Here is a 23,069-nt window from a genome sequence, read left to right as displayed (position 1 = left end):
GCAGACATCACTATATATTAGTTCGCATACGTCTTTTGACTGTCTTTCTTTCAATCTCTTACACGGTGCCTTGGTTGTTTTACCTAAACAACATGCATCGCAGGCAAACTTAGTATTTTTTGTATCCAATAAACCTCGAACTTTATTGTGTCGCTTCATATTTTGTATAACTTCTTGATTTGTCTGGCACAACCTTTGGTGCCAGAGCTCATCCGTATTGAGGTTTAGAACATGCGACTCGATCGGTTTCACGTACGCAACTTCAACTTCTGCCTCTACTACATATAGATCATTCACTCTGCTTGCTTCGCAGATCATTTTTTTGGTTAACGTGTTCCATATGGTGGCTTTACCATTTTTAAATGTCAGCTGTTTTCCTTTTCTTTCAATACTTGATACTGACATCAGGTTTCTGCGTATTCCTGGAACATAATATACGTCATACATGGTTACTAGACCTACCTTACCGTTCACCCATGTTTTCATGTTGACGTTTCCGATTCCCCTTGCAGTGAGGACTGGCAGTGTGTTTTCAGAATCATCAACAGTCCTTGCAATCCTTTCGTTGTACTCGGCCAAGAGTGTACTTATTATCTTTTTCGATGTGAACTTATCATCAGGAAGATTCGCAAGCGTCATGTTCAGGTTTTCATATGAGTCTGGAAGACCTGATAACAGCGTGTATGCGATGTCCTCATCGCTCACTTCCGCTCCAGCCTCTCGAAGGTTGTTCGCAGCGATTTTAGCTCTAGAGAGATAATCAGGCATGCCTTCGTCCTGTTTCATCTTTAAGTGGTAAAACTGCTTTTTCAATCTCATGATTCTGACTCTTGATTTTGGTTCATGAACCTGTTGCAGACTACACCATGCATCATATGCTGTATCACATTCCTCGATATGTACCTGTTGTTCCATGCCAATATTTAAGCCTATCGCGGCGATAGCTTTATTCTCATTCATTTCGTGCGCTTTTCTCTGCGCTTCGGTAGCATTTGGTATAAGTTCAATTTTCGTTAACACGTGGTCTAATAATCCTTTGCCGCGCAGAAGCCATTTCATCTCAATCTTCCAGGATCGATAATTATCGGCTGATAATTTTGTTATGCGAGTTTCTTCCTTAGCTTCGGTACTCATTTTGTTACTTTGCAGAGTATATATTATTTTACTTTTACTCGACTTCTCAGACTGTACGTGGTTTTCACTCTTAGGTTGGTTTTTAGAAAAAAATACATCTGCGTACCGCAGCTTGTGTCGCTGGGCCCATAACCAATGTTAATAAATGTTTGGTATTGTACGCCAGTGTTTCATTTCACACAACCCTTTATTATTAGTAACAAAGTTAAAATTATGTAATACAGTTTACATGATATATTAAATGCGTGGAAACATCTAGCATGTTTCACGAGATCCCGCGCAGAGAGAGTAAGCAAGAACAAGGTGGTCAACCCCGTACTAAAAACCCTAGATGCGTTTAGGGACGTTCACCGAGAGATGACGCTGTGTGGCGGAATCATCTTCAGCGTATACATTACTTTGTTGAAAAATTTCACAAACATTTATGAAACTAATGTTGAAACAATGAGAAATAAAACTTATACTTACATCTATTTAACACTTTTAATTTTTCCTTTTCTTTCTTCTAATACAAAAATTATTATTATACATTGCTTTTAGACCATATTATAATATAATATATATATAGTCTAAGGACATAATTCGTGAAAAGTGAAAAGAACGCTCTCCGCCAATCAAAAGCGATCACGTAGAATCACGAATCACTGTGAAAAATCACCATGACTGAGAATGAACGTGATCGAATCACGAGTGATTCAAAAGTAGCAGTTCACGCCATCTCTACTCAATTATGCTAAATCTAGCCACACTGCATCTAACTAAAGATTCTTAAAAAAGATACGGGACCAGATAGTTCCAGAATTTGTGTTAAATTTGCACATTGTAAATTTTAAACCCATGTGCAATTTATGTGTATATTAAATAATTTCTATTAACTATTTCTATTAACTTAAGGTAAGAAGAAATAAAAAACATTGTATGAATATTGTAAATAATTGTTGAGTTTGAACGAAATAAAAATTAGCATTATCAATTAAAAATTTCTTGCTTATTTTTTTATAGATAACTATAATTTTAGCCTTTTCATATATATTTTATACGAAATAGTTGTTTATAATACAATATAATTCACTACACATATATATATGTATATTGAAATAATACATTTATATTTTTCATTTGATAAAGTTGTGATTTATTTAAACGACATTTTATTGTATCACGTTTATAGATGGGAGTGGATAAAACTGTTGATACAACTGTGGAAAGGTAAGATGTGTGATGTTTCTTAAAATGTTATACATTTGAATTTTATTTTAAAGATACATTTTTTCTAAAGAGAGGAGATTTCTAAGAAGGCTCTTAAGAAGCAACAGAAAGAAGCAGAGAAAGCAGCAAAGAAAGCTGAACGTACAGCTCAAGCTGTAAGCTAAACTATTCTACCTATATGTTGTAAAAAAAATAATTATTTTTGTATTCTTAAATAATAAATTTTATCTTATAACAATATATGTTTGAATTATAAATGTAGCAAGTACAACTAAAGGTAAATGAAGAAGAGGATATATCGGTTGAAAACTATGGAGATATAGGAATGATTCAAAGTAAAGAAAAACATACAGAAAGAATATTTACAGATATTAAAAATTTAACACCAGATTTGGAAAATCAATCTGTATGGCTAAGAGGTCGTTTACACACTAGTCGTGCCAAAGGTGAAATTAAAACAGTTGACAATACAATTACGCATTTATTATTAATAATTTATCAAATATAAATATTTTATTGTAGGTAAACAGTGCTTTATTGTTTTAAGACAGCAGTCGTACACAGTACAAGGTTTAGTTGCAGTAAATGAAAAAACCAGTAAACAAATGATTAAGTTTATATCAAAGTAAGTTACAGGAAAAAGGTAGAAAAGTAATATTAATTTATATTAAATGAATTCATTTTGTAGTATTACCAAAGAGTCCATCATGGATATAGAGGCGGTTGTAAAACGTGTCTCCTCTAAAATTGAATCATGTACACAGAAAGAAGTAGAAGTTCACATTGAAAAAGCATTTGTAGTAAGTGCTGCAAAAGCACAATTACCTCTACAAATCGAAGATGCCTCAAGACCTATGGGAGAAACAGATGATAATGCTCTTAATATAAAAGTGAATCAAGACACTAGATTGGATAACAGAGTTTTGGACTTAAGAACTTCAGCAAATCAAGCTATATATAGAGTCGAAGCAGCTGTTTGTAAATTATTCAGAGACATCCTTACAAGTAAAGTAAGTTGTTATTAAAATGATTGAATATAATTATAATAATTTATTTAATTTGAATTTTATTCATAGGGTTTCATTGAAATCCATACACCAAAAATTATATCTGCTGCAAGTGAAGGTGGCGCAAATGTTTTCACAGTATCATATTTTAAGGGCAATGCTTATCTAGCTCAATCTCCTCAGCTTTACAAACAAATGGCAATAGCGGCCGACTTCGATAAGGTTTTTACCGTAGGAGCAGGTAATTAAAATTTTTTAAACTGACTTTGCTTAAATGTTCTACAAAGTAAGTTACTATTATTATATGAAGTATATTATGTATGATAATTTTTTAGTTTTTAGAGCTGAAGATTCCAATACACATAGACACTTAACGGAGTTCGTTGGTCTTGATTTAGAAATGGCATTTAAATATCATTATCACGAAGTAGTCGATACTATTGGACAGTTATTTACAGAGATGTTTAAAGGTCTTCGTGATAAGTTAGTACAAATTTATAATCGACGTGAAAATAAAAATGCATGTTTTGATAAACTCAAGGGGATCATTTTATCATATAATTTTAGTTACACTGCAGAAATTGAGGCTGTACATCAGCAATACAACGTAGAGGCTTTTAAATTCTTAGATCCGCCTCTAAAATTAGAATTTTGTGATGCGATTCAATTATTGGCGGAAGCTGGAGTAACTTTGGGCGAGGAAGACGATTTATCCACTCCCGATGAGAAACTGTTAGGTAAACTTGTAAAGGCAAAAGTGAGTTTTCTCGTGCATTATCTGTGAAAGATATTGTTAACAAATATGAATCTTTTCTTTTATTGGATTTTTGTGTTTAGTATGACACAGACTTTTATATTTTGGACAAGTATCCGTTGGCAGTAAGACCTTTCTATACTATGCCAGATCCAAATAATGCTGTAAGTGTACAATTCATTCTAAATTTTTGTAAAATGTATATCATAATATTTATTATAGAAAGCATCGAATTCTTACGACATGTTTATGCGCGGTGAAGAAATTATTTCCGGTGCACAACGTATTCATGATCCTGAACTTCTAACAGAACGTGCAAAATTCCATGGAATTGGTAGGCATACGTAACTTCTAACTCGTCCATCTTCACAGTTTTAATGTAATGTATTTGAAATATGATTTTATATTCTTTAAACATTGTAGATTTAGAAAAGATCAAAGCCTATATTGACGCATTTAAATATGGCTGCCCTCCTCATGCTGGTGGTGGAATCGGCTTGGAGCGTGTCGTTATGTTGTACCTTGGTTTAGACAATATTAGGAAAGTTTCAATGTTCCCTCGTGATCCTAAACGTCTCACACCTTAAATTTTAAGATTTTTACTTGTGCACATTTTTTTATGTACTGAATAATGTGTAGAGTTATGATTAATAAATTTGAAGAATTGTCAAGTGCTTTATTCTATGGAGAGAATTAATAAATCAAATATTTTGAATATTTTTTATAATATAAATTATATAGGGTGTTACGTTTAAGTGTGAATGGTGGAATATCTCACGAGGTATTGAAGGTATCAAAAAAGTGTTCTTACAAAAGTTGTTCTATTTAAAGGGGCAAATTATGTAGTATAAATAATTTTTATATAGGTGGAGTGGTGGGGGAGATTTTAAGGTCAATCTAATTTTTTTAAATGGAACCATACATTTTTTTGTTCATAATATAATAGCATTTGTTGAGACAAATTCAACGACCTACCACATGATATCATTACGTGTCGGATTAACAGAAATTACTAGCCAAACCCTACGTACTGCAACGACTGACGCACCGAATGTTCCCGATTCGATTCTATCGTATAAACAAATCGAGCTCTTTATCTTCACTTAGGCCTCTAAATTTATACTTTCGGCCCCGAATAGACACTTTAAAAAGTACCTTTAGAGAGTTAAGAAGTCAAAAGAATGAACGTTTTAATTTATAATATTAGCATTTTTATATTAGTTTTTTGGTGTTTTTAATTATACTTAGCATACTCAACGATGGTGGATATGTTGAAGGATGAGGTACATATAACGTCACTAACTAATTCTTGTTATTACAAACTAGTGATAAGTAAAAATTAAAAACAATCATTTATGACATCTGGAGTAATTCATAATTTTTCGTATTAATTGTAGGATTGACATCTCTATAATTTCCGGAAAAACTGATTAAAAACTGGATCGGTCCGGTACAAGCAAATAGTATAGTCACGCAAGATTCATTTTAACCAATAACTCACAATTTGCGTTGATTTGACTGCTTTGCATCTCAATAATTATGGCTCTATAGCAAGGAATGATATGTAGTAGGGCGTTGAATTTGTTTCAACAATTGCTATCATATTATGAACAAAGAAATATATGGTTCCATTTTAAAAAAAATTAGCTTGACTGCAAAATCTCCCCCATCACTCCACCTATACAAAAATTATTTATACCACATAATTTGCCCCTTTACATAAAACAACTTTTGTAAGAATACTTTTTTGATACCTTCAATACCTCATGAAATATTCCACCATTCGCACTTAAACGTAACACCCTCTATGTAATATACTTATACAGGGTGTTCGGCCACTCCTGGGAAAAATTTTAATGAGGGATACTAAAGGCCAATATAAGACGAAAATTAAGAATATCAATTAGTTGATGGAGGCTTAGTTACAAAGTTTTTAACGTTTAAAGTTCCGCCTGTAGAATGGCAATCTGCGCACAGCTGCGTTCGCGAGGAAGGTTGCGGCAGGCCAGTGTTAGTGAATCTCATGCAACATGAAAATTTCTACTTACCGACGTTATCGACAGTCTTAGATTTTTGCCCACTTATGGAAATGTGAACACCTTACGTTGAATAAGATGTCTTAAGCTGTCTTATGAAAATCCAAAAGGGCATATAAAAATTCGCCTGACGAGATTTTCTCAGAGAAAGGGTGAATGTTACTTCCAATACACAATGTTGTGCACAAAAATCACCCACACGCGATCATACACGCCCCACGATTGACCAGTGTCCGCAAGTGTCCACAAATAATCTTTTCATGCACTAACCACTATGCCATCAAATAAACACGCACTGCGATTATGTTATTCGTGAGTGGCTATGTGTACGTGTATCACGATTGTTCCGAGTTACTTACGAATAAAACTGTAATTAATGTTTCAAATACACTTTAATTTAAAAATGTAAAAAGGAATTTAATAAGTATTCGCTAATTGTCTATATCACTATTGTTTAAATATCGCGTGAGGCCGAGACGTAGAAACTCGGCCGCGATGCCCATATCTATTTTGAATTCGTGTAATTCTAGAAGGTTGTGCTGACGTCGAATTTTTTCGTCGTTCAGATTAGTATACCGCGGCCATTTACGTGTTTTTGCTAGCTAGCTTCACTGAAATTCTCGGGTTTTAGAACAAATTCTAGAAATTGTGTTGTTAGCGCCGAGAGAGAGAGAGAGAGAGGGAGAGAGAAAGAGAAGTGATCTATTGGAAAAAGATCGATAGCCGAAACGTGGCAGCGCGGTATGTAGCTGCCCGGGCCCAGCAGTGCGATGCGTTGCTAACCGGTTCTGCGCCTGCGCGATGGAGCCGGCCGCAGCCGCCGCTGCTTGCAGATAGTCACTGTTCATTCTTGAGCCGTCGGTGATCGTGTGCGGATTGTGTGACGATCTCGCGCCCTTTTACTTACGAACTCCGAGGAGTATGAGCCGATCTCTCTCCTCGTAATTGAATCAAGTTTGTGGACATTAATTTATTGAAAAATCTCGTCATTGCGATTTGAGATTTTCCCACAGAAGGACAATCTGCCTGTCGTTGAAACGATTGCAGTGCACGTCGCGCCGACGCACCCGTTTGGTTGTCCAGGCGGCAGGGGAGGTGAACCCCTACGTGGCGCGTCCCCAGGTGGCGGATAGGGGCAGCCGCTGGGATGGGATGCGAGGATGAGGTCATCAGCCTGAGAAGGCTGGTGGCCGCATCCTCGCATGGCATCTCGGAGGTCGGAGCGAAAGCTCCCGCGGACCAAATACCGGTATGAATGCTTTGCGTGTGTGAATGTGTGTATGAGTGGCCCGGAGTATGGGATATTTGTCGCGGGGTTTACCTAAGGCTGCAGGTTGGCCAGTTGTCTGCGGATGAGTCATGCGGCCAACGTGGCCACCTGGCCGGCGCGCGGCGGCTTAGTCTCATGTCACGGGGCCGCGGGCGCTGGTGACCAAGCGGAGTGCCTCTCACCGGGAGGGGCTTGAACAGACACGACGCGGCGGGGGACTCTGTGATGTCTCACTAGAGTTCCCGGTCCCTCGCCAGGCGTCTGAAGATGGTCACCGTGGGGTTTTAGCCCTTCGACCCTACGTCCCGCCCTTCGGATGGGTCGGCGAGTGTCCACGAGGATTTCCCCACGTACAAAAAAAAAAGGACGATTTCTTACTGGGAGGCGATTATGGGGGCGCTAGACTTTCATCGTGTGCTCCCATACCTGAGGAGGATAGTCGGGTCCTACCTGAGCGACAGGTGGATCAGTTGCACTGGCCGGGATGGAGTTATAATGCGGAGGGGGGTCGTACGCGGTATTCCGCGGGGGTCAGTTTTGGAGCACCTGCTGTGGAGCATCGGGTACGACTCGGTATTGCGGGCCCCTCTGCCCGCTGACGTAGCGCTGGCGTGTTATGCCGATGACACGCTGGTGCTCGTCAGCGGGTCAGACTGGAGAGGGACAGCGCGTGCAGCGGAGGTGGCGATGGCCACCGTCGTCGCCGAAATCCGCAGGTTGGGCCTAGAGGTGGCACCCCAGAAAACGGAGGTCATGTATTTTCAAAAACTTGGTCCCCGTGGGGTGCCGCCGGCCGGCCTGTGGATCCGAGTTGGGACAGCCTACGTCGAGGTGAAGGCCCATATGAAATACCTGGGCCTGATCCTCGACAGCCGGTGGCGCTTCGTCGCGCATTTCGACCGCTTGGCCCCCCGTGTGGAGAAGGCAGCTGCCGCGTTAGGCCGCCTTTTTCCGAATATCGGGGAGCCAGATGTTGGAGTCCGCCGCCTCTATGTGGAGGTGGTGCGTTCAATTGCCGTCTACGGGGCCTCAATTTGGGCCCCGCAACTGGATGCCAGCCTGCGCAGCACGGAGATGCTGCGTCGCGTCAAGCGTCGGCTGAGCATCCGGGTTGTTAGAGGATATCGCACCATCTTCCACGAGGTGGCGACTACCCTGGCTTGTCTCCCGCCCCTGGAGCTCCTAGCCTGGAGAAACCAATTAGTTTTCCGGCATTTCAGGGAGCTTCAGGAGGCTGGGAGGCCGTTAGAGGAGAGAAGCGTTTTGTTTGTGTAGTTCCACCAACTCATTCAAATTGGTGGAGCCACATAACGGTCCGTTGGTGCAGTCCTGCCACATTGGCAAGAGTGACAGGACAAACCGGATAGGCTGTCCTACAGGATGACACAGGTGCTCATCGGGCATGGTTGCTTTGGTGAGTACCTAAGTCGAATCGGGAAAGAGGCGACGGCGGTGTGCCATCATTGTGGAGACCCCCAGGACACGGCGCAGCAGCGGCGCGGCAGCCTGCCTAGCGTGGGTAGATGAGCGCTGTGTCCTGGAGCAGGAGGTTGGAGGAAACCTCTCGCTGGTCACAGTAGTTGGCAAGATGGTGGCCAGCGAGAGAACATAGCAAGTGGTGGCCTCCTTCTGTGAGGTAGTCATGACACAGAAGGAGGCCGCCGAGCAGGCGCGCATCCCGCTCGAAGAGGGAGGGTTCGGAGTGGGGCCAGAGCGTGGCGACCTTCGCCTCCTGGCCCCCTTCAATAGCCCTGAAGTACTGAGGGACCCCTGAGAGGTGGGGCGGTCCGTCAGCTTTCGCCTCCGGTCACCACGTCGGTGGCCGGGGGATGGACGGGCCGCCCCTGGGGGCTGCAGGTGCTCGGTGCGAGGAGTCCGAGCACCGAAGGCAGTCCCGGGGCCGCGGGCGACGGGTGACCTGGCGTCCGGGGCGGAGAAATCAGGGGGGGGGGCGGAGGGACACGTTGTCGTTCCCCCCGGGATGAGCCTCGACAGGCAAGGCAAGGCGGGGGGCTCTGTAATGTCTCACTAGAGTTCCCGGTCCCCGCCGCAGCGCCGGAGGACGGTCTTCGTGGGGTTTTAGCCGGTAGGAGTCCGGCACTACCCCAAGGCCCTCCCCCCTCCCATTTAGGGGCCTCGAGGTGTCCATAAGGATTTCCCCACGTATAAAAAAAAAAAAGAAAAGGGCGATTTCCTAATGCACGCAAGTGGCAAGGAAAAGGGGAACGAAACGTTCGGCATACGTAACAAGATTATTAAAATACTTAAGGATGTATCTCATTGATACGTACATCGCAAATTCTCTATTTTTTATTTTAAATTGTAATACATCATTTATTTAAAAAATAACGCGACAAAAATGTATTTGTGACTCGAAATCAGTGTTATCATACCGCGCATCGGGGTCCCCAGGAACTCCACCTTCCACTTTCGCACACTATGCCCAATTGCGTGTACGTGAGCTCGTAGAGTTTCGGAAGAGGCGAGAAGAACAGGCTGATACGCGCTTTCCTTCTCGCTCTTGTATCACTGACGTCGCTTACATTTCTTGAAAACAGGCCTGGCATCCCTAATCGCCACACGTTCGGATCGTCAGTAAACGGCAAAAGCCATCGTGACTAACAGACCTTACATTTCTCGAAATCGGACCTGGACGCTTTTTGAAGATTTATTGACTTTCCATATGAAGCGATCATGCACTATATACAGGGTGTTTGGCCACCCCTGGGAAAAATTTTAATAGAGGATTCTAGAGGCCAAAATAAGACGAAAATCAAGAATACCAATTTGTTAATGGAGGCTTCGTTAAAAAGTTATTAACAATTAAATTCAAAAATTTCAAATCGTTCTGGAAAAATTATTTTCGGCTGCGGGGGTCAATTACAATAATTTTTGGTGAATACACATGTCTTTGATATCCTATCCACTTTCGAGAAAAAAAATCGGATAGGTGCTGAAATTTTTCGGCAAAAAAAAGACTTTCGATTCGTCTTGGAAAAATTATTTTTAGTTGCAGGAGTCAATTGCAAGCATTTTTGGTCAACAGACATACCCCCGAAATCCTACTCAGTTTCGAGAAAAAAATTCCTTACCGAAAATCTAATTTCTGGCCAGAAATGTCTGCACGAATTTTCATGCGAATCTTTAAAACGTCATAACTTCTGAACGGATTGGACGATTTTAATGTTTAAAAAAGCAAACTACGGGTATTTTGATGGAGAATATGTAGAAATCGTAAAAATATTCGAAAAGTTGGTTCTTGACCCCGCAAAATGAAAAAAACCCCATAAAAATGGCCCAATTTTCAAACAGCCATAACTCCTACAATTGTGAATATATTTCAATGAAACTTTTTTCTGAAATAGAGCTCATGGATACCTACAAAAAGTATTAGACAACTTTTTTGTAGGGCGTCAAACAAAAATACTAAAAATGAAAAAGGAATTTTTAAGAAAAATCGATAGGGGGTAGGTGCCTAAATTTTTCGACGAAAAAAAAAATTTCAAATCGTTCTGAAAAAATTATTGTCGATTCCGGGGGTCAATTGCAATCATTTTTGGTGAATAGACATATCTTGCCGAAATCTTGCGCATTTTTGAGAAAAAAATTCAGTACTGTCGGAACTTTAAACGTTAATAACTGTTTAACGAAACCTTCATCAATAAATTGATATTCTTGATTTTCGTCTTATTTTGGCCTCTAGAATCCACCAGTAAAATTTTTCCCAGGGGTGGCCGAACACCCTGTATATGTATAAGGTTGTATAGCTTTCGCCGTATACCTACTTTCTAATCATATGGGAAAATTTTAAAATATAAAAAAATGTAAGAATACTGTAGAATTTTTGCAATGGAGAATTATTGAAGGAAAATGAATTGATTATATCCATATGTATGTTGGATGACCAATAGGCCAAACATCGATAAGTCATCGTCTGTTAGTCACAGGGCCCGTTTAGTCACAAGGCCCGTTAGTCATTAGGTCTAAGGGTCCTCCGCCCCTACTATTACGTAGACGTATATATCCCCGGATCACGGGGCCCGCGAGTTCAGAGTTGCCCAAGAAGTCTGCGGGTGTTAACGCCTTGTTGAAGAGTCAAAAGTCCATTGCAAATTCCGTTATTCTTCGTAGTTGAGTTCGGCGTGAGTTCAATGTAAACGAATAAACTCTTATAATACTAGAAGAGCATTACTTGACCACCCGGATCCCAACATAAAATTTGGTGTCAGAAGTGTGATTGCGTTCAACAATTACATAGCAGTTGTTTAGTACGGAGCATATTCCGCACTACGTGTAGTTGCCAAGTTCAGTTGGGAAAATTGAACGCAAAGAAGAATTTCGTGAAGAAGAAGCCACAACCCGGTAAGGAATCACTGGATCGAACGACCCAGCACCGAGTGTAGGCAGCAGTGGAAGACGGCAGCAAGAAACTACACTCCGGTAGAGGATCACTGGATCAAACGAGCCAGCACCGAGCGTAGACAACACCGAAGGGAAGCAACGTAAGTACCATCCAGACTTGCAACAAATCTTGATTTCCAACTATTATCCCTAAATCCATATCGCTCTACACATCATCATGAATAACATAGAAACGACGGTACACTCCGCAGAGCAGTCTCCAACTCTTTCATTAGAATTTCTAATTAAATTAATACCGTATACGTTCGACGGTGATAGATATAAATTGCGTAGTTTCATAAAACAAGTAGATGCAGCTTTTGAATTAGCCAAATCGTTCCAATTTCAACCGCTCTTGTTTTATGTGAAAAGTAGGATCTCAGGAAAGGCAAGAGAACAAGTAGATGTACATTGTAATTTAACGACATGGCCAGAAATATCTGAATTGTTGATAAGTATGTATCAGGACAGAAAAAGCCTTGATCAATTATTAGAGGAGCTAAATAGTATGAGGCAGGAACGCTACGAAAATGTTAGTCAATTTTATCAACGTCTTGAAGAATTAACTTCAAGAATTTTAGGAATTCTTCACTCATCTGACCTAATGGTTGATACACTCGCGGGCAGATCGGCAATGATTAACGATATCACGCTAAATAGATTCGTATATCATTCGCATCCACAGATATCACAGATGTTGAGATATCGTGATTTTAGAACAATTAGTCAAGCTTTCTCGGCCGCGGTGTGCGAAGAAAAAGCGCTACGCTTAACGTACACCACGCAAACTTGTAGAGTCTGTCATAAGAACGGTCATTCTAGTCAAGAGTGCTATAGGAACAGAAGGCCACAGTTCGCATCTACCTCCAATTACAGTCAATTCCAAAACACTAGTCGAACTTCACATTACCAGAATCCTGTCCCGAATCGCGTTCCAGCTCAGAGATTGAATAACACTTCTAATCTAAATCTGCAATGCAACTACTGCAAGAAATTCGGTCACGTAATAAACGAATGTCGAAAGCGCGAGTATACTAATTCTAGGCGACCAATTCAAAACCGACCCTTAACTAGCTCCTTCCCTGAAGGGCGAAATGTGCATTTTGAGCAGCAAAATTTTCGCGACCTCCAACAACAATCCAATCCTCCTATCATGAACAGACAGAATCCGCAATTAACAGCGAATACCATCAACCAAGTCAGCCAAGATTTCGAAAAATTCATAATATAACAATTTTTCATTCCTCCGATTCTAATGAACTTAATTATGTATTGTTCGAGTCGAAACAAGCGAATTCTGAGGACAAAATCTTGAAATTCCTAGTCGATTCCGGTGCTTCTATTTCGTTAATAAAAACTTCTAGCTTAAACGATTATAATATCATCGATCCAAACCCAATATCATTGAATGGCATCTCTCTAAATTCTCCAGTTGTAAGTCTAGGGCAAACAAAAGTTGAGCTTAAAATTCGCAATCACATGATTGATACACAATTTCATGTAATAGATTCCCTTACGAATATTCCTTTCGATGGTTTGTTAGGCAACGATTTCCTTCGTTCATTAGACTGTAAAATCGATTATAAGCTATCAACAATCTCTATCAAAAACATTCCATTCCCAATTCTATTAGGTTTCAACGTACCACAAGCATCCGCATCCGAAATAACTTTAAACCCAAGAACTGAAACAATTATTTTTATTAAAGTTCAGAACCCACATAATTTAAACGAAGGGATAATTTCGTCTCACGAGCTAAATTCAGACCGCAATGTACTCATTCCTAACGCAATTGTTAGAGTAATCAGCAGAAATCAGGCACTAATTAGTATTGTAAATACGTCGCATTTTAGTAAACGCATCCCTATTCCAGAGTTGTCATTAGAACCCGTACCGCGAGAAGGAAGAATTTATCAGCTAGCTCCAGATCAAAGTAACAATCAGTTAGATAACAGATTACGAGTCCTAAACGAACATTTAAGTCTGAGTCACTTAAACCCCGAAGAACAGTCATCGATAAGATCTATTTGCAACGAATTCAGCGATATTTTTCATTTACCTACTGACGCACTAACGAAAACTGCAGTATGCACACACGAGATTAAAACGATAGACGAGCAACCCGTACACGTTAAGAATTACAGATATCCCGAAATACATAAAAAGGAAGTCGATAAACAAATAGAGATAATGTTAAATCAAGGAATAATTAAACCATCGACAAGTCCGTGGTCTAGCCCTCTTTGGATAGTTCCAAAAAAACTTGACGCGTCCGGTGAACGTACATGGCGAATAGTGGTCGATTATAGGAAGCTGAATGAGAAAACTATTGGTGACGCGTATCCCCTCCCAAATATCGAGGATATTTTGGATCAATTAGGACATGCGATATACTTCACCACACTAGATCTCGCGAGCGGCTATCATCAGATCCCTATAAATCCTCACGATGCACCGAAAACCGCGTTTAGTACTCCGAGCGGGCATTATGAATTCACGCGCATGCCTTTTGGACTTAAAAATGCTCCGGCTCAATTCCAGCGCATGATGAATAGTGTTCTGTCCGGGCTAAATAATCGTCAATGTTTAGTTTACATAGACGACATGATTATATATGCCTCGAGTTTAGATGAGCATAATAGGAAATTAAAAAACATCTTTTCCAGACTTCGTGAGAATAACCTCAAGCTACAGCCAAGTAAATGCGAGTTTCTAAAAAAATCTTGTGAATTTTTGGGTCACGTAATTTCAGAGAAGGGGGTAGAGCCTAACAAAAAGAAAGTAGAAGCAATCAATGATATGTCGCGTCCACTGAATATAAAACACATAAAGATGTTCTTGGGAATGGTTGGCTATTACCGTAAATTTATTCCAAATTTTTCCACTATCGCGAAACCCTTGACGATGCTATTAAAAAAGGATCAAGTTTTTATATGGTCTCGTGAACAGGAAGAAGCGTTTAACAGGTTGAAGAAGGAACTAATAGAAAAACCCTTGCTCCAGTACCCCGATTTCTCGAAATCTTTTATTCTAACTTGTGACGCGTCTAATGTAGGAATTGGAGCAGTACTCTCACAAATAAAGGACGACAAGGACTTACCAATTGCTTATTATTCACGTACCTTAAACAAAGCAGAACAGAATTACTCGACAACTGAAAAAGAGCTATTGGCAATTGTAAATTCAACAGAACACTTCCGACCTTACCTATATGGACGTACGTTTACGATATACACAGACCACAGACCGCTACAATGGCTATTTAATTGCAAAAATCCGACGTCTAAATTAGTTAGATGGCGATTACGCTTAAATGAATACCAATATGAAATTAAGTACAAACCCGGTCGTGTAAATTCCAATGCAGACGGACTTTCGCGTCTCCCTTTAAAGCAAGAATCAGTAAATATTAGTATTCAAAATCAAGTTACCTATCAGGATTTCATTAAATTCCATTATGAGAATCAAGAGCTAATAACGTATGAAAACGAAACAAAATCATTAACTAACATCAAGGATCCTATAATATTATTATGGTCGCAGGACTTAGATGAAAGCAACCAGTTTTCCGATTATATTCTCTCAAATTTTGATGTATCTGGAATAAAGCCTAGTATTAATGGGCTACATAAACTTGAAAATAAGACTCAAACAGTATACTTGCTTTTCGCGACGAATTTACATTTTGACAAACTCGAATATAAGAACATATTTCCAGCCTTAGTGAATCTAAAAGCAAATGTGCAAGACACAAAATTCGTTTTTGTACTTCCGGAAAAACACCTTAATATCAAAACAACCCTTTTATATGAAATGTTGAGGTTCATTTTTTCAAAGTCCGAAATCAAAATTCTTAACAAGTCCAAAATTATCCCTAAAACTCGGCAGGAAATAGAAAAAATACTAGAGGAAAATCACGACAGTAAATTATCAGGACATAGTGGATTTCAGAGAACATATTCAAAAATCAAAGAAACGTATCACTGGCCGGGAATGAAAACAGATGTAAGGAAATATATTAAACAGTGTAATTCGTGTCAACTAAACAAAACTAATTTTAAACCAACGAAACAGCCAATGGAAATTACCACAATCTCAGAAAAACCATTTGATAGATTAGCCATTGATGTAGTAGGACCATTACCCTTGACGGAACAAGGAAATAGATTTATTCTAACAGCTCAGGATGATTTAACGAAATTTTGTATCGCAGAACCTATTCCTAACCATGAGGCCGAAACAATTGCAAAAGTGCTAACTAAAATATTTATGCATTATGGTATACCTAAATCATTCTTATCAGATCAGGGGCCTGATTTTATGGCCGACTTAATAAAAAATCTAAGTAATCTTTTTAATACCAAACACGTATCTACTACACCCTATCATCCCCAAACAAATGGTGCACTTGAAAGATACCATCTAACACTAAAAGATTACCTAAAACACTATATTAAACCGACTCAGACAGATTGGGATGAATATATACAATTCGCAATATTTAGCTATAACACGTCGATACATAAATCTACTAATTTTACTCCTTATGAACTTTTATTCGGAAACAAACCCTATCTACTTTCATCCATCGTTCAAGAACCACAATTCCACTATACATACGATGATTATATACGCTCACTGCAACATAAATTAAATACTTCATTTAAGATAGCTCGTGACAAGATTCTAGACGCCAAAACAAAAAGTAAAGAATATTACGACAAGAAAAACAATCCCGTTATATTCAAACAAAACGAACTTGTATATATCTATCAGCAACAAACGAAACCGGGTCAAAATAAAAAGTTAGCCCCTAACTTTAAGGGTCCATATAGAATAACGAGAGTCTTTCCTAATAAAACAGTAGAAGTCCAAATCGATAGGAAGAAAAAAACATATCATACTAACCTTCTAAAACACTATTTTTCAGATGAATCGGACACTCTGGATACTCCTCACACTTCCAATCCTAACAAATAGCCACCATTTCTCTAATACTCCAATTACCAGTTCAAGTGGAATATTCTACAACAAATTGGGAATTGCGAAAATTTCAAACACTAAACTGACACTACTAACGCACATTAATACTACCTATCTTGAGGAAGCTCGACTAATATTACAAAAAACATATCAAAAATCTCAAAATCTTTGCATGTTTAAAGTAAAGGATGAGGAAGAATATGATCATATAAACTATCATTGCGAACAAACCCTAAGCGTAATAAAGGACGAACTAAAGAATATAAATTCCAAACATGAAATATTGTATCAATTGGCAGGTCAGGAAATTAATAAACGTAAACGTCGCGGTTTAATTAATGGAGTATCTTATGCACTTAATTGGCTTTTCGGTACTCCTGATGCAGATGATGCACAGTATTATACGGATAGTATCAATATGCTATTAAATAATAATAAACAGACACAAACTTTATTAAAATCTCAAATTCAGATTATTTCTGGTACAATACAAAATTTCAACCAATCTTTAGCAGCACTAAAAAATAACGAAGATATAATGAACAGTAATATAAATCGCATTAACAAATTCATGACTCAAACAAAATTATACATAACAAAATTAGAAGCTCGATCTATAATAGGACAACAAATTGCAACATTATTGTCTTTAACTAACACAATTTCGCAGGAGTATAATAAATATATAGAAGCAATCAACTTGGGAAGACACAATATCTTATCACCATTAATCGTAACGCCTGAAATTCTATTGAAGGAGTTAACCAGCTACAAAGGGGAATATGAACTAGTAGTATCCCCTAAACTCGAGACATTGCCAATATTTTATAATATCTTAGATTTACAAATAATTCCGTCGAAAGATCTTATAATATTCGCTTTAAAGTATCCACTAGTAACAAGAACGACATATGACCTTTATCATTTAATTCCACTTCCCATTCAATTCCAAAATACCTCTTTCTTTTCTTATATTGTTCCCAGACAACCCTATTTAATCATATCCCAACCTAAGACGCACTTTTCCCTCCTACAAGATTTAAAAAGTTGCATTATGTATCTGGATGGGAATTATGTATGTATGGACATCCATACGAGAAAAGCAATCGAACAACCCACTTGCGAAGCCCAGCTGTTATCACCCCATATGAGTAAGATACCGGAAGATTGTGATACGAAGACCATCAGGGCCAGCATCGAGACATGGACGTACATCCAGAACAACCATTGGATCTACGTTCTGCAAAAACCAACTACTGTAACCATTCTTTGCCAAGGAGATAGAGACCACATGGAAGACATAGTTCTACACCAGACAGGTATACTATATCTAGAAAGTCAGTGCAAAGGATACAGCAATATTTATCTTCTGGAACCAACGAAGCAAACCAAGAGAAACATCACCCATTATGCACCTCCAATTAGTATAGTGGACAGTGATTGCTGCATTGTGGATCTAAACAAAATCAAAATTGACGCGACACATTTGGAGCCAGTAAGACTGACAAATATAGATTTATCCGATTTTAAATACGCAAACAAGAAACTAAACGAGTTTGATCAAATCCTAACTCATAGTCTAAACGAACCATTTATAGTTACACACACCCGCTGGTATACAATCGCTCTAGGAATTATAGCTGCTATTTTAATAACGATAATTTGTATAAACTGTTGTCGTTGGTGTGGCTGCCTAAGACTACTACGAAGATTTTTCTGCTTCACGAAAAATCCAAACGACGGGGAGACTGTACCACCCATGATAAAAAATTTTATTAATTGCAACTTCGATTCAGACATTCGTAGCGAGTATCGAGAAACATCAAGAGACGTCGTCACATATAACAATAGAAGGCGGACGGTTGGAATTGGCAGTACCAGTTCCACCGACGGTCAAGAAAGCGAAGAGAGCCAAACACCACCACCCATACGCAGTTCTCCAACCGGAAATTACTACAGAGGAAAACTACGCAGAAGTACCACACCAATGTAAAGATAATTTAGCATAGAAGCACATAAACGTAAATCTAATAGTAAAATTTTAATAATTATAATTACAATTCAAACTCATACATTTATCAAATTAGTTGTATTAATTGTACCAATTAATTAATTGATTAATTAATTCTAACTGTTAATTTTGTAACTACTCGTATTAATAATCTATAATAGTTTCGATATAATTCAACTGTACGTATACTCACATCCACAAATACATTTATATTAGTAGGTTGTAAGTTAGGTTTAAATGCGACATGTAATTAATACTAACGCCGGACTCAATCAAGTTATTTTTAAATTGAATCCTAACGAATTCAATCTTTTATGGGGGAAGGTGTTGGATGACCAATAGGCGAAACATCGATAAGTCATCGTCTGTTAGTCACAGGGCCCGTTTAGTCACAAGGCCCGTTAGTCACTAGGTCTAAGGGTCCTCCGCCCCTACTATTACGTAGACGTATATATCCCCACGGGGCCCGCGAGTTCAGAGTTGCCCAAGAAGTCTGCGGGTGTTAACGCCTTGTTGAAGAGTCAAAAGTCCATTGCAAATTCCGTTATTCTTCGTAGTTGAGTTCGGCGTGAGTTCAATGTAAACGAATAAACTCTTATAATACTAGAAGAGCATTACTTGACCACCCGGATCCCAACATGTATATATCGGACACATCCCTTGCAAACACGCCGCAAACAATGAGAAGAAAAATGCCAATCTGTCTTTTTTAAAAACCCTGCAACTGATCTTTGGCTTGCAACTCGTCCTCCTTATTTAGCAATTATTATAAACGTAGACTCATTAAAATTCGTAGAAGTAACAAAGTTATAGTCATTTAAAGGGAAGAGTACCCAGCAGTTAATAATCATATCAGAAATTTTAAATGCGTTTTTCTTGAAACCATATTTTCGAAACTGGTTGACATAATATCACAAATTTAAATTGATTAATGCATTTGAAATTTATAGAAACATGCCTGCAAGTATAAATTAATTGGAAATAAAACAAGTTAATCTACATTAAAAAAAGAAAGGCTTGATGATCAATGGAGAAGACTGAAGGTGATTTTTCAAGTGTTTGAAATAAATTTTACATAATACAATTAACTATAATTTATCCCTATCTTCTGCAATATAGAAAAATTTTATATTGTATATTTAATTTTTATTTTGATTTTAATTTCAAGCTTTTGCCTTTGGATGACTATGTGGGGCAAACAAAACACGCATGCTGTTGCTAGGGGTCGTGTCTTTTTATTTCATACAGAACCTCGCGACTCTCTCCGTTATCCAACTAACGCATTTCGCGTTTTCGATCGCCTCGCTCGCGTTTCTAGAAAACAAAAACCGATCCCCTATTTCGGGGGAACGTCCATGCATCGCGTCCAACCATTGTTGCCGGGACGAAATCGACTTTTTCACCTTCGCCTTCGAAAAAGATTAAGTAAAAGAGTTTCCTTCATTGAAAGAAGAAAAATTTTCCAGTCTTTTATTTTAATATGATTGATTTCAACGAATCAGCGTTTTTTTTTAAATTGCTAAACAAAGAGGACAAATAGGACAGTATTTCCAAATTTTTTCAGATTTAAAAATTTAAAATTACATTGAAATTCATTCGGTTGTTTAGACTCAATCACATAAATAGTATAAATATATGAACGCACGTCCATAAGCATAGGAAAAAAATGTCTTTTTTTTAATAGTTAAAATATGATTAGGGAGTCTTGAAACGTGTATTTCCGTAAAAAAAAATTTTGAAATTTTTTTTACATTATGGTATTTTGCTTATACAGGGTGTTCGACCACCCCTGGGAAAAATTTTAATGGGGGATTCTAGAGGCCAAAATAAGACAAAAATACAGAATACCAATTTGATGATGGAGGCTTCGTTAAAAAGTTATTAATACTGAAATTTAAAAATCTCAAATCGTTCTGGAAAAATTATTTTCGTTTGCAGCGGTCAATTACAATCATTTTTGGTGAATACACATATCCCCGAAATTCTACGCACTTTCGAGAAAAAAATTCCTTACCAAAAATCTAATTAGGTGCCTAAATTTTTCGACGAAAAAAAAAAATTTTAAATCGTTCTGGAAAAATTATTTTCGGTTGGGGGGGTCAATTACAATCATTTTTGGTGAATAGATATACCTCCGAAATTCTACTCACTTTCTAGAAAAAAATTCGAGAAGGTGTGAAATTTTTCGACGGAAAAAAAAAATTTCAAATCGTTTTGGAAAAATTATTTTTAGTTGCAGGGCTCAATTACAATCATTTTTGGTGAATAGACATACCCCCGAAATCTTGCGCATATTCGGGAAAAAAATTCAGTACGGACGGAACTTTAAAAGTTAATAACTTTTTAATGAAGCTTTCATCAACAAATTGTTATTCTTGATTTTCGTCTTATTTTGGCCTCTAAAATGCCCCATTAAAATTTTTCCCAGGGGTGGCCGAACACCCTGTATGCGGATTCATAGGTCGGAAAGTAAAAAATGCCTGGGCAGTCGAGATTCGATATCGCATGCCGTGATGCTAGGTCGAATTTCAGTTGTGTTGAGAGCAAGAAAGGTAGACTCACATTCGCCGGCTTTCTCGAATTCCCGAAGCTATACGAAACGCCAGAACTCATATACAAGGTGGTTGTGCATTGGTGTGTAAGTGGAGGGGCAGTTTCCTTTGGCCACAGGCTTGCCGTCTGATAATACTGCACTGCCAACTCACATGTATTTACGCACACACTACAGCTTTCTGCCCATCAATACTAATTCAGTGAATAGTTTCTCAACTGACCGCCATCCATGAGAAGAGGCCGCTAAAATCACCTCCAAATTTTCAGATCGGTATGGCAGTCAGATTCGGCCGCGAAAGTCCATAAGGTGAAATGTCTACTCGTATATCTCGTCTGTGATTTCACCTTCACAGCCCTTCTGATTAGGCGCCATCTCGTAGCGGCTGTCTGAACTAAATTTGTCACGTGACTTGCTCTGTTATTACCCATGTAATGGCGGAACTCGCTTTTGGGAATGCAATTAAGAAATAAGAGATTTTGTCCTTATATGAGCAGATTTTGAGTCGGATGAGGTCTCATTCGAAAGAAGAAGGTCCAATGCAGCGCGCGCTGGTCAGTATTGGAATCGCACAACTCTTTTAGTAACCTAAAAAGACCTCGATTCTGTGGCTGTATTTTGTCAATTTTTTTCTCGACTTTCGACGTTCATATTAATAAATGTGAACACAATCTCGTTCGATCCTGACCAGCGCGCGCTGCATTCGACCTTTCTCTTTCGAATGAGACTTCATCCGACCCAAAATCTGCTCATATAAGGACAAAATCTCTTATTTCGTAAACCCATATTTCGGGCCAAATTATGTCGGTACACAGCGCACTGCATTACCCGTGTCTATCCCTTTAAGTCTCTTTAAATTTTGGTTGATTTTGACCCGCGGCCAAACAAGTTTGTCGATGACTGTCCTAAATATTCAATTTCCTGTTTATTATATAGAATTTTAATTCTAAATTATACCGACCGAACAGTTTCAAAACTTCTTTCAAAATTTCTAAATTTTCGTTAATATTCTTGGTGATGATTAAAATATCATCTAAATATAGTAAAACTTTTGCTGATTCTAATAATGGTCTAAATATTAAATTAACAAATCGTTGAAAAGCTGTCGGCGCATTCGCAAGGCCAAACGGTATTTTCAAATATTCGAATTGTCCATCAGGCGTAACAAAAGAAGTAAAGGGTATAGCCGGATATGGGAGTCAAATCAATTTTTAGCTGGAAATCTCGACCGTGGGGGAAGTAATGGGGTGAAAACGAAAATCATGTTTTTGTACAATTTCTCTTAACCTATTGAGTAAAAACATGTAAAAAATTCAGACATTTCGGGTACCGGGGCACATATTTTGGAAGATTTTTAGATTTTTTGATTGAAGAATCAGGTAGTAAAAATAAAAAAACCACAAAAAATGCCAAAAAATGCCGAAAAATGCCAATTACGTATTGAAGGAGATGCAGAACTACTTTTATACTTTTACAGAAAACAGGTATTGCTATTACTATTATTCTCAATTTTTATCAGATTTTTCATTTTGGTGCGACACAGTGAAAAAAAAATAAAAACCGATTTTTTCCTCTGTATGGTAGAGTAACTTACACGTCGAATTTGTACGTATACTTTAACATATGAGTGTTTCCTGTACTGTTCAATATTTCTACATTAAGCAGAATTACATAACAATTGAAACAAATAAAATAAAGCCAACCATTGCGCGC

At 38.4% G+C, this 23,069-nt stretch overlaps 1 protein-coding gene across 1 annotated transcript; it reads left to right on the top strand.

Moving 5' to 3' along the window:
* Window positions 1-1,852: 1,852 nt before the first annotated feature.
* Window positions 1,853-4,819, top strand: Asprs (aspartyl-tRNA synthetase). The gene is made up of 12 exons (XM_076781128.1): window positions 1,853-2,028; window positions 2,306-2,343; window positions 2,414-2,498; window positions 2,606-2,789; window positions 2,866-2,968; window positions 3,032-3,353; window positions 3,420-3,591; window positions 3,686-3,833; window positions 3,918-4,107; window positions 4,188-4,268; window positions 4,327-4,438; window positions 4,528-4,819. The coding sequence occupies exons 2-12, from the start codon at window positions 2,306-2,308 to the stop codon at window positions 4,689-4,691; spliced, it is 1,599 nt and encodes a 532-aa protein (XP_076637243.1). The 5' UTR covers window positions 1,853-2,028; the 3' UTR covers window positions 4,692-4,819.
* Window positions 4,820-23,069: the final 18,250 nt, after the last annotated feature.

This window comes from Colletes latitarsis, chromosome 14, assembly GCF_051014445.1.
Source record: "Colletes latitarsis isolate SP2378_abdomen chromosome 14, iyColLati1, whole genome shotgun sequence".
NCBI classification, from domain to species: domain Eukaryota; kingdom Metazoa; phylum Arthropoda; class Insecta; order Hymenoptera; family Colletidae; genus Colletes; species Colletes latitarsis.
Note: the sequence above shows the minus strand (reverse complement) of the source record. Positions and strands in the feature narration are given on the sequence as shown.

What these genes read in the sequence shown, in the direction of transcription:
- Asprs (XM_076781128.1), top strand. Translation starts at nt 2,306, where the DNA reads ATGGGAGTGGATAAAACTGTTGATACAACTGTGGAAAG. An exon ending in GTTGATACAACTGTGGAAAG is followed by an intron (nt 2,344 to 2,413) that starts GTAAGATGTGTG and finishes TTTTTTCTAAAG; the next exon opens with AGAGGAGATTTCTAAGAAGG. An exon ending in ATGATTAAGTTTATATCAAA is followed by an intron (nt 2,969 to 3,031) that starts GTAAGTTACAGG and finishes TTCATTTTGTAG; the next exon opens with TATTACCAAAGAGTCCATCA.